This window comes from Carettochelys insculpta, chromosome 25 (genome assembly GCF_033958435.1).
Source record: "Carettochelys insculpta isolate YL-2023 chromosome 25, ASM3395843v1, whole genome shotgun sequence".
In the NCBI taxonomy this organism is placed as follows: Eukaryota; Metazoa; Chordata; order Testudines; family Carettochelyidae; genus Carettochelys; species Carettochelys insculpta.
In genome coordinates this window covers 6,023,058-6,035,853 of record NC_134161.1, presented here as the reverse complement: position 1 = coordinate 6,035,853, position 12,796 = coordinate 6,023,058, and the positions used below count along the sequence as shown (strand labels likewise).

Here is a 12,796-nt window from a genome sequence, read left to right as displayed (position 1 = left end):
GCTGTCATAACGAAACAAGTAAATGGGGGAAAGGCAATGAGAGAGAGAGAGAGAGAAACTAAGGGCGACAGCAGCTGTAGCCAAGCTAAAAACAGCCTGTTCTCAGGGGGTGACAGGAGAGGGATTCTGTCAGAATGTATCTGAATGAACCCCCTTCCTTAACTTCTCTGGGAGCAGCTGTTAAACACCAAACCTCACAATTCACTGAGGCCCCCTTCAGTAAATGTTAAAACAGGCAAGGATGGAACTCTGAACTGAAACTACAGGGACCAACCCTTCAGGTCTCTCTCTTCTGACAAGCTCAGATTGACTAGTGTGCCCAACAACTGGAAATATTCATTGTAGGTAGCCAGGTGAGCGCTGCTGGACTGGCAAAGGTGAGCTACCTCAGAAACCACTGTGGGGTAATTGGGCTGGAGCAGGATGGCTCTGAAGTGGCCAGAATGAGGTTTCCTGGCAACTGTATCATTTGCAGAAAGGCCCAGGGAAGTTAAAGTAGCCAAGGAATAGTCAAGGGAGATGGAACCAGGGGAGGAGAATGTAGTGACTCAGACTCAGACTCCAGAGACCAAAATTCATTTCCCAGCTTAGACAGACACACTGTGTGACCCTGGATAAGTCATTAACTTGCTCTACACCTCAGTTTCCCCTTTGTAAAATGGGGACAGCACCTCTCTACCTCACATGTGGATATAATCCATTTGAGACTGAGGTGCGCTCAGAGCCTACTGTGTCCGGCAATTAAAGGAGTGTAATGGGGTGCACTCACTTCTTGCAAGCCCCGCCCCGAGTGTGTGTGCCTGCACTTCTTCTGTTTGTGGTGGCCCTTTGGTGACACAGCCCTCCAGCCAAGTCACATATAGTCTGGTAAAACAAAGTGACATCCTCCAGGGTTGCAAGTCCATGAGCGTCTGTGTCATCTGCTGCCATTCGGTTTGTCCCCGTTCCAGAACAGAACAGCGCCCCAGGGCTCCTTCCATGAAGGCAATGCCTTTGCCCTCTCAGGGCCTTTCCAGCCACACGTGGATCACTATAATTCAATTCCTACCCCTGCCCTGGGATGCCTCCCTGTCCAGGCCACTAACTAATGGGGTCTGAGGGGAACCCAGATCTTCTCTCCAGCCCAGGAACCCTGTAGATAGCAGCTGTCTGAAATGTCCCTTTAAATAAGTACATTAAAGCGATAATTCCCTGGGCCACTCCCAGCGGCACCAGCATTTCTCACCCATACCTCTGGGCCTTGTCTTGGTAGAGTCACAGCAAACAGCCCAGAGCACCTTCAGCTCTAGCTGACTTTACCGTGAGACCTGCAGTATCTAGTATGATAATCAAGCCCCACGTGCTCGAGTCATGTAATTGAGAGACACTCAGCCTGCACTTAAAAAGATGTTTCTAGGTCTCACAGTTGTGAAGAGAAGCTTGGAAATAACCTTCATTTACTCTAAAGACTCAAAATGTGTCAAGTGTACAAAAACAATCCAACATTTACTATTTTTTGAAATCACATTTTTAAGAATCTCATGATTCTGGGACCCTGGCTCATTATTTTTTTTTATACTTCCACTTGCAGGGGTTCTTTATGAGCACAGAATGTCAGAGTAACCTTTCTATTTCACACTGTCCAGTCTAGCCTCCAATAGCATGTGCGTTATTGTCACATTCGCAACATATATGGCTTTATGCACAGAGACGTGGCAGCCCAATCAGTCTCATGCATACACGGTGATCTGGTCACTCTTGCAAACAGCATGACATTTATGCTAATCCGCTGGCACATTTGGCTGGAGCTAAACTGGATTCATAGAAAATAGTAAGTATCTCTCGCATGACAGCACTACAAGCTGATGGAGTTAATACCTTAATAATACTATTCTGCCTTTTTGCTGACCCTCATCTCCACATTGCCTGGAGTGGACATGACCCTGCACTTCCAGGGTCACACGGACACAGTATTGTTGCATTCGTGCTTTAATGAACAACTGATGAAGCAAGCAGCTGCTTTTCACTTACAGAAAATTGCGGCAACAGTCAGCTGAATGATGAAATTGTATAAAAGGAAGCAAGACAACTAAACTGTTTTACATTTGTGACCTCCCAGTAAATGAACTGCAGGCAGTGTCCTCAGGAGGCCTTGGTTATGTAAAGATCCCCTTCCAGCTGGAAAGACCACTCCCTGCTTTGGACAGGCTGTGCTGATCATTGCACTGCTCTCGCTTATCCAGGCTGCTATTCCCTCTCGTGGCATTTCCTGGAGGCACACTTTGGGGACTACAGGCAGGGAAAGGTTGGCCAATGCAAACATGAGCTGTCAACCATGACAATTTTTGAGCACCATGACAAAGTGTATTTAATAAATAACCCAAACTTAGGAAAGATGCACTACAGGAGTTAGTACAGTGATTAGTTACACTATCCAGAAGACTATACATAAAGGGAGGATGGTCATGCAGTTCATTTGAGGGACTAGTAATAAGGACTGATGAATTCCCTTTGCAGCTAAGAGGGAGGTTGATCTAGACTACAATTTTATAAAATGGCTAACGGGATCAAAAATTTAAGTGTCAATCTCAAAAGTGATTCAGGGGCCTGAATGTCAATGCAAATCAGTGGGACTTAGGCTTGCAATTGCTCACATCACTTTTGAAAATGGATCTTTTGAAAATTCCATTCCTAGTGTTGAAAACAGAGGACTCAGAATCCTGACTCCTGGGTTCTGCCCTTGGCTTTGTGATCTTTGGCATTGTCACTCAACCTCCCCATTTTCCCAAAAGGAGTTCGCAATTCCCAACTCTCTCTCACAGGACTGTTATTTCATTAATTAAAATGTGTAAAGTGCTCAGATTCTTGATATGATGCGATGGACATAAAATCAGAAGTTTGGCTGTTTTGATTGAGGAAGCAGAAGAGACCTTAAATATAGTTTATACTGAAATATGTAAATTCCCAGAGTCTTCCTCCAGCTGAGTAAAATTGGAGGCAGAATGCTATTCTGCTCAATTAAAAATTTGCAGTGCATGGTATTCACTCTCAAGACCTGGGCACTTCTACCGTGCTGAAGCAGGAGGGAAAGGGGAAAGAGAGGCAAGAAAGGCATTCAGGAAAAAACGTGAACTTTGAAACAATAAGAGCAGCAGTTCCATTGTGATTGACTGCCATCATCAATACATGCCCCTGATGGGATAAAAATATTTAAAGGGCTGCAATATCGCTCCATCTAATCTGGGCAAGATCAGCTCTGCACAGAACAATGAAATTGACGAGCAATTGAAAACAGCAGCTGATTGCTCCTGAATCCCACCCCCATCCCCGCCTCAATATTTTAGGCTGCACACAAAATCCCACAGCTAGATGAACAGGAGGAGAATTCAAACCACCTCTCTGGCTCCCTTCCTCCAACACACATAAGGGCACCTGCCACCAAAATGTAAACAATACACTATGGAGGGACTTCTTGTGCTGGGTCAAACTCCTACTGTGTTTATCTTTCTGTACAGCTTGATAAAAATCTTTACAAAATGCAACATCTAAACCACAATTGTTCTGATTCATTATCCCGCACAGAAAGACACCAGGTCCCGGAACCACACTCCTATTACTAGCCACTGAGGAAAAATACTTCCCAGTTGATGGCCTAAGATCCAGCTCCCTGTTCTTCTCGAACAGCTCTGCCTCAGTTCCACACAGTAACCTCATCTCTGTCCCACAGCACACGTGGAGGAGTCCACAGCAGGATTCCTGAAGCACAGGTACTCATGGGATGATGGGCCCCTGAGGATCCAGATCCTGAGAGGGGCTTATTGCAGCAACTTGTCTGAGACACCAAGGTGGGGTGCAGGGGGCAGCTGGAAGGGAAAGATTAATGAGTCAGTGGAAGGAGGCCTCTCTCTCAAGTAGAGGTCGGGGTGGATGAATCTATTGGAAAGAGCTGGAGAAGGAAAGGAAGAGATGGAGATCAGCAGCAGCCTCGAGGGGCTCAGTGAGGTTAACGGGACTTGTGTTTTTAAAGGATGTACCTTACTGAGTAGGGACCCTAATGGGTAAGGGGCAATAGTCACAAAATTCTGGTGGCTCTGGCCTCTTTCAAATCTCAGGGCCTGCCATGGTAAAGGGAAGTCTGTGTGTGGTATTTAGGGTGCCACCAGGTGACAACCCTTCAGTGACAATTTATCTCTTCCAATTAAAGGAAACTGACCACAATCTGAGCTATCACTGTTCAATAACGAACCAAACTAACAGAGTGCCAGAGTACTGCCAGCTCAGGGAAACACAAAAGGAAAAAATGACATAAGAATCATCAGCTGTTTCAGGAAAGGAGAAAATGCCATCAGCCACAACGGGAGTGATGAACACGGAACTGTAAATAGATTTTTTTTCATTCGTGCAATCCAAGCCAAGCAAGATGTGCTATGATGTGTTTACAACAGGAGCTGCCCATGAATTAATTAAATGAATAAATTTTGTTAGAAGCAGTGGATAGCTGGTAAATGTTTCCCTCCAAAGCTCGGTTTCTTTTTAGGTTTCCGTCCCTGAGCTGGTCCCTTTCTGGGCCTTCCACACTGTGCCGAGTCACAAGTGTCTCTTGCAAACTTTCTTGCAACTTTTAGAGTCACTGTTCTGGAGAAGCCCTGGTGTTTGCGAGAAATTTATGCTGAAACCAATGTAAGGGGACACCAGATGGTTCAGTGACATTGCCCTTGTACACCAACTGAAATCTCACTGCAAGAAACTCAGCTCAAAAGAAAACAATCAAATTCTTGCCTGGTCAGAGAAGAAAATTCTAGGCCCACAGAGATGTCTGCGGGTTCGGCATTTTGTTTCTAAAGCTACACAGAGTCACTCTGAGAGAAACGAAGTACGGCATAAAACAATCAGAAGACACCAAGTTCTAACACACCCTTCTGTTCCCGGATGCTCCCGCAACAGCCCTGAAGCATCCACTGCACAAGAGTGCTCTGCCATGTCATAAATTTCTCCTCTACAGTTCCAAGCAGATTTTCATTAATTCTGACAGGATTAAGCTGAAGATAGGGGTTCAGTTAGACATCACAGGACCAATGCATCCTATTTTGGGGCTTAAGCAAAACTTAAATAGTGCATAGGCTTTAATCAGGCCCCTTCCACTGAGAAGAATTACGCTCTCAATGGATATAGACTGGGGCAATTTTCAATGTAAAACCTCCCACCCCAAGCCCACCAAAAAGGGGGTTTTTTTTTCCTTTTTGTGGGGGCGGGGTTTTTTTTTTTAAATCGGGTACGGCTCTTCTGTAAAGTGATGCAAAAGAACTGAGTTTGACTACTTCCTGAATAGCAGCAGGAGATAAAAAATGGTAAAGAGGTGGAAGACATCACAGCACTTTGTAATAATGCTCCAGCTGCACTGCCCTTAATGGCTAATGGATGGAACTGAGTGGATGCTGGTCTGATGACACAGCACAACACAGGAGCTTGCTTGCTCTTACCATGAATAGAGCTGAATAGAAATGTCCTGCAGAAACCAGAGACATGCTATACAAACAGCTCATGTCAACAGGTCTAACATGAGGTCATCTTAGCTTTGGGTTCCTTGATCCTCTACAAGAAGATGGCCAGGCGCAGGGGATAGTAAATACAAAACATAAAGAAGTCTTCTCCAAAATCAGCAACTTCAAATGAAAGTTCAGCTTTTAGGCCCTGTCTATGGTACCTATCAACACCTCTTTGAAACAGATGGTACATTTAAACCTTAACACAGTTCAGAGACAAATTCATTCGAGCTAACAAGACAACCTGCATGAGTAAGTGCTCCTCAACAAAAGTAAAGAAAGCAGAATCAGACCCTCAATGCCTGCATCTTTTGAAAAACAAGTTGGTTAAATCCCTCTTCTCCCAGCCAATATAACAAACGTGACTTGTGATTTACATGCAATTCAGCAACAGTAACTTCCACTGGAATTTCTCCAAATGCACCAAGTTCCTTGCCTTGTTCATGGCTTGTATAAGCTCTTCATGAGGTATGATGTCTCTCTTGCAATTTATTAACATGCAATTTATTAACATGTTTCTTAGATTTACATGCCCTGTACAATTCTGGCTGCTCTTTCCAATGCACGCTGCCTGTCCATCTGTCTGTCTCTCTTTGGAAGCTGGACACGCTACAACTGCTAGCAGCTCATTTAGTTCTAGAGGCATTCCGATTCTCCTGATATCATTAGCAGCTAGAATCAAAGGTTAGTTTTAAAGCCCCACTTAAAATTTACATCAAGTAGCTAATTTCTGTATTTCTCAAAGTGGCTGCATTGAATAAACACATCCTAGTCCTTCCTCCTTGAATCAGAAATAACAAAATTGTAGGGTGACATTAAGAGACAACCACGAAACAAAAATGTGTTTTGTTTCATTAGTCACAGGCTGTGCACCAGCCAGCTGTCTGTGCTAAAAATATGCCAGAGTTAAAGATTTTGTAAATTAAATGCGTTGCAGTAGACAGCTCCTCTCAGGTGGGAATCCGCCTCCTTCCCATTTCCAATAACATGTAACAGATCTTGAAATAACAGAGCCTGAATCCTGCAGGTTGATTCTTGTTTTGTTACCTACAAAATCTCCTCTCATTTTACCATATCACATTCAACCCTACTCTCGAGGAAAAATCTGTAGACTATGTCGTACTGACACAATGAGCCAAGATTCTAAGCTGCTGCAAACGAGCACGTGTGCATTGACTTTAACAGAGCCATGGAGTTACATCTGACTGGCTACTCTGAGTACTTCCCACCTTAGTCAGGGACTGCACAGAGGGCAAACTTCAAAGTGCTGAGAACGGAGGAGGAAAGGCACCATGTGCTTCTTGGCAGTTCACCTGAACCAGCCCTTCTGACAAGAGGAAGGACGGCCCCATGACTAGAGCAGTCCCTTGGGACCCCAATTCAGTTCTGGACTCGAGCACAGACTTTGGATAAGTCATCTAACCCTCTGTGTGCCTCAGTTCCCCATTTATAAAATAAGACAAATAGCATTTTCCTACCTCACAGTGGGGTTGTGAGGAAGACAAATACAGTAACAGTCATGAGGCACTCCGCTATACTGTACCAGTAATGAGGGGCGGAAAAGCTGGGCAAACATGCATAATGCAATACTCCAGGCATTCCCACTTGTAATGATCAGGTGAGATAGCACTCAAGGTATTTATCTCTGCTTGGAACTATACTGATCTCAGAAAAAAGGAATTTAAACAACCATTTAGCTTGGCACTCCTTTCGAGACAACATTTCAACTAAACAGAGGTAAAAAGTTCAGATGAGCAGCCTGATTACTGTACCACGATATACGGTCACTGCAGTCAGCCGCTTGCCAGCTAAAATCTCCAGCCTGAAGCAAAACATAACTGTAAGTAAAACATGGAGATTATTGCTCAAATACTAAAGAGCCCTAAGAGAGAGAGAGAGCTAGTACCTGTATCTGTGTCACTTAAACACTAGAAGCTGTGCTTCCACAGAACCTTTGAGAGGAACAAAACAGGGACAAGGCCTGGTCCTCAGCAAATTGCTTCTGTACTTTGACTTGATCTTCTAAAAAATTCTACAACAGCTGGCAAGTGGTGTTTTTTTTAAAGTAACATGAGATAAACTGGGAAGGGAACAAATACACCATACTGATGCAGGTTATCTGACTGATTCCTTTTTAAATCAGTAGCATAAGGGACCCAATTGTTTGAGGTGAATTGTTTGTTCTGGAATATTCTATTTCTTCTGTTGCAAACATCTTGGCCAACTTTATTTATTTGGTTTTAACAGGTCCCAAAGCACAAAAGAAAATGCCACCCACTGCTCCGTGACAAATACTTTTCATTGGCGCGTGTGGTGGGAGGGAAGAATGTGAAAGTACTTGATTCTCCTGAACTTTCTGGAATCAAAGATTCCAATGGTACAATTTATCACAAATGGTAACTTGTGGGAACTTTTTTTTGTGTTTGTTTTTTTAAATAATCACATGAAATGAAAACTTAATGGAGACAACTTACAAGTCGAATTCAGACATCTAAACAAACATTTTGCTTTGGGACACACCCAAATACCACTACAGTTTTTTGTTGTGGGTTTATATAGCCCCAGCACAATGGGATCCTGGTCCATGATGAAGATCCCTGGGGTGATGACACAACAGTACTATTAATACTACTAGTGACGATGATGATTATGAAAAAAAGACTAGTATGTAGCCCTTACGTATCTGGATGGCTCTTCCCTGTTTTGGTCATTCATAGCTGCAGGAATGCTTCGTGTAGCCAGTGGTCCCTTGGCATATGGCTTTGGTAACTGGCCCCTGAACTCTGATGGGATGAACTGAAGCTGCCAACTGCAGGAAACAGAGAGAAAAAGCATAACTAGAGGCTTTCCAGGCTTCCGTCCTGCTAGAAAAGCAGCAAAGGGTCAGATGCATGCACAGAGCCTGCCCCCCTCATCTCAAATTCAGTTATACCTAGGCAATATGACTCTGTTCACAGAAGGATTTAAACACTTGCTGAAAGAATCACAGAAGTCAATGGGAATATACTCTCACTTTTGTAAACTTCACTTACAAAATCCCCTCATAAAACTTAAACAAGCGGATCCTATCAAACCATCAGTGGAAACACAAGAGGAACTCTCTTATATTACTGTAGCTTGTAAAAGATACACATCACAAAAACAGGAATAGAAACCCACCCATGTTGTAAATTCAGCCCTCTTTTCCCTGTAAGTCATGGCAAGCTTCCTTAATGATAAAAACAGTTACAACACAGGGTGAATACGGATCAGAAAGCCCTCTCAGAGCAATGTATTTTGATTGCTGTGACCACTTAAGTAGTCCTGGAGACTTCGTGTCAGGGAGCTAAACTACATTCAGAAACAACAGACTGAAATTGGCATTAGGCCTTTTCCATCTGCATTTAACTTTTGAACTTTGTTTAATATTTCCAAGTCAAATATTTTTGGCCACATCAGCTAGTCCAGATTCCAAGCCAGCCAGGAGCAAGGCACTTCAGCAGGTTAAGGGAACAGCTTTGTTCAGAGCACTCATGAATAAACACTCGAGCGGTTTCATGGAATGCAGGACTCTGCAGCTACTTGTGCCCCAACAGCTTGTATTTCAGGTCTTCAAGGACTAATCCCAATATTTATCCACTGCAACTGCTTCACTGGGAATCACCAGCTGTTCTCCGGGGGCCTGGCAAAGCAGCGAGGTGTTTGCACATGAACATCATCTTTGTGAATAAACAGTACTATCTTGCAGAACTAAAGGCTGTAGGAGAGAGATGCATTTTTGGGGCATGGGAGGGTGTGTGGTTTGTTGTTTAAAAACAAAACAAAAACACCTTTCCACCTAAAGTTCAGAGCTCAAATTATTTAGCAAGAGGAATTGGGATTTCTTGGGATACATTCCTAAAGCAATACAAGGAGTGCGAGCTCCTCATGCTCTTTTAAAGATATACCCCTAAAACAGATGCAGAAAGCCAACTGTTCCTCCTGATCTCCTCTTTAGTACCATACGTAATCCCGCCCACTTCTTAGAGGTCCATCGTAACCGGAAAAATCCTTTCCTCCCTCTGCAGGAGTCCAAAGATTTTTCCAAAGCAAAGGGTTCATCTCTTAAAAGAGCAAGAATTGTCCATTGCTCATGAGCAACCCTACCACAACAAACCCATGCATGCCTGGGGGCTGGAATAACACTTTATGAAGTAAAACAATTCAGTGTCAGGCTTCGAAACAGAATGGGTGTGAATCACATTAAGTGAAAGTATATTGCTTCAGCATGACAAAAATGACTTAAACAAGACACCTGTAAGAATGTGAATTGTTACCAGCCATGCACATGGCTCAAAGAATTAATACATTTTAAATAGTCTGAAAAGCAAACAGCTGAGTTGCTCCTTCCAACATCACTGGTACATGTGACACAGGTCTGAGGGCTTGGAATTCTGGACAGCTTGTGAGATTAATTCTTGTCAAACTATCCTACAAACTGCACCCTGAGAAGCCTATTATTAAAACTAATGGTTTTATGGTACTCCCTGTTGCCTGAACTTATGCAGTTAACTACCTTTGAAGCTCTCCATAACAGAGATTGTATATGTACCTTGTAGCCTTGAGATGTTATTTCAGCATTAATGTTGCCAGTGGGTCTCCATAAAGTTTAAAGAAATGCAGTCTGGAACGTGAGTTCTTACGTTTCTAGGGAACCCTGAGCAAAACAAGCGAGTCACCAAAAGCCTAGTCCCGAAACAGACAACCAGACATGGACAAACAAACCAAGATGGAGAATTTTCACAGAAGGGGCTAAAAGACCTAGGGAAAGGAGCCATCAGTTGGGTAGGGCACCTCACTCTGCCTGTCAAGTAATGTCCCACAGAACGGCAAGCTTTGTTTCTGAAATGATTGCCATCATCTCACATCTTGCTCTCACTTTGATCCCAGTTCAGCCAGGGACCTAACTTCAGACACACGAGTTGCCTTAGGTGGCTCAAGCTTCAAGCCGGGTACCTGCGTAAGCATCTTGCTGAATCAGGTCTTTATGATGAGCAACTCACTTATCTGGCAGAAGGAAGCTGCTCGGAAATCGGTACCACTCCTTCCCCACACAGACATGAACTGGCCTCCCCTCTGGCACGGTGTGAATAGTTGGATCAGTGGCAATCCTATGAAATTCTGGATACAGGTCCAGTGGTCCATGGTAGCCTAAAGACGAGGAAGGTTATGAACAAAGAGTGAAAAGGCAGGTGGTATTTTCACAGCTTCACTCCTCTATATTTAAGCAGCCTACCAAAATGAGTTTGGAGAACATGCCTGGCTACCCAACTCCAACATCTAGAAAGCGCCCATCCTCATGGCATCATGCTCCGCTAAGACCAATACCATCTCACTTGCAATATTAAAGCAAGGCACGCTTCAACTTCAGCCACACTTTCCACAAAATGTTGCCAAAATCATGAACATTCCTGTCCTTGTTGTTCAATAACACTTGGATTTTGTGTTAGGCCTTTCCCCGTGCCACACGTTTCCAGTGTCCGAGGAGCTTAGCGTAGCTAAGAACATAAAATGAAAATTCCACAAGGGCTTTGCTAAAGTTCCTATCGATCACAAGCCAAGGTTTGCTAACCTTGGCTTAATAATACAAAGTCACTGCTGGATGACTGTAAATAGAAATATTACATGAGCAAAGTATGGGCCGTGTCGTAAAATAAATATAAAAAGAACACTACAGATAAATACGCATACAAAATCTCATGTGCTTACAGAGCCTTCTTAACCAGTAATGATGATAATCTACACCAAAATGTAGTTAGCATCCAAATCCCATTTCAATACCTTGTTATAACATGGCACTTTCATCCCAAATCTCCTGTCACTACTGTATATGGCTTCAATCCTGAAAATAAAAACTCCTGGGCTTTAAATTAATCAAATGAGAAGTTCCACTTAAGTTAATTGAACTATTAGAGGCCCCATTTCCAGAAAACACATATACACACTCACTTTAAGCACTTGCTTAAATCACACACCCAACTACAAGCTTTACACGCTGAAGTGTTCTCCTGATATGGCCCCTCACCACATGTGTAGGGATATGTCCATGTATAAGGACAGATCTACATACAGACATGATACTGGTCTAACTAAGTTGATTAGGGTGTGATTTTTTTCTGGTATAATTATATCCATATAAGCCCTAGTGAGAAAACAGTTTCAATGGAATAAAGGTGCCTTATATTGGTGCAGCTCATCCCCCGAGGTTGAGGATTGTGGTACTTCTGTTACTATAATGCATGGTTAAAGAATGACTTTGTGGGATTAAAGTTTTAGGACTTGTTCTGTGCATAAGAGTTTGCCTCAAAGTGAAGGCTTTACTGGACTGTCTTGCAGTTGTCCAAGTTCAAGAACAGGACTGTTGTAAAACACCAACCTTTGAACAAAGCCATTGAGCGTGAGAGTGACAAGAGTCCAAAGACAAAAACCGTCCCCAGAGCCAGCCAGTTGGAGGACACTGTGTAATGTTCCAGGCGGTAACGCTGGAATGCGAAGTGGTAACATTTCTGAAGGGGGTGGAAAAAGTATTAACGTCATTAAACCTATGATATAGATGAACACAGATCCAGCCCAATGCCCCTGGGGAGAGAGCCAGCTGCAACAGGGAGAGCAGGGGGTTCCAAATTAAACACAGTATGTGGTTAAGTTAAAGGGACAATGTCAACTTTAATTCTTTGAAACTGCCTCCTGCCCAGCACCTGCTCAAAATCTGTCCCAGAGGAGGTTTCTGCTCCTGCTCTCTGTGGGTGTCTCTCACCAGGCCTTCTCCCAGAGTAGTGCAGACCCTGTCCCTTCCCAGGCCCTGGGTTTCTTTTCTCCATCTAGACTGGCTTCCTCTTTAAAGGAAGTGACATTTCCAAGTTGCCAATACACAATACTCGGGCACCTGACTGAACATCAAGCCATAGCCTGAAATAAGATTCAACAATGTACCAGACCAATGCATATACAGCAGTGCTTAAATATAGCCCTGCCTGATTATTTTACATTATATTTTATATATAACATTTTAAATCCCTCCACAGGCTTTTCTGATCTTATAGAGTGGACCTAACAGGTCTCTTGGACAGGCCCAAAAGAAACAGTTTGTAATATACGCAGGCTCTGTCCCTCCCCTTTCACTCCTTCAGGAGGAATTATTCACTTCCATCCTAAAATGGTCTTGATTCCTCTTGCACTACTTGCTTTTGCCTCATAGCAGATGGAGGAGTGTTGTTTCTCTATCAAGCTTATATGGTTAGCAAGGAAGCAGTTTA

General features: G+C 43.4%; 1 protein-coding gene across 2 annotated transcripts in view; it reads right to left on the bottom strand.

Annotated features, from left to right (window-relative positions):
* Window positions 1–12,796, bottom strand: part of LOC142001490 (alpha-1,2-mannosyltransferase ALG9) — a 57,059-nt gene that overhangs the window by 15,817 nt on the left and 28,446 nt on the right. For both annotated transcript variants that reach the window (XM_074976760.1, XM_074976759.1), the window contains exons 11-13: window positions 11,917–12,046; window positions 10,544–10,691; window positions 8,202–8,331 (exon numbers count right to left, since the gene is read on the bottom strand). In XM_074976760.1, coding sequence (XP_074832861.1) covers window positions 8,202–8,331; window positions 10,544–10,691; window positions 11,917–12,046 — 408 coding nt within the window. The remainder of the gene's footprint in view (window positions 1–8,201; window positions 8,332–10,543; window positions 10,692–11,916; window positions 12,047–12,796) is intronic.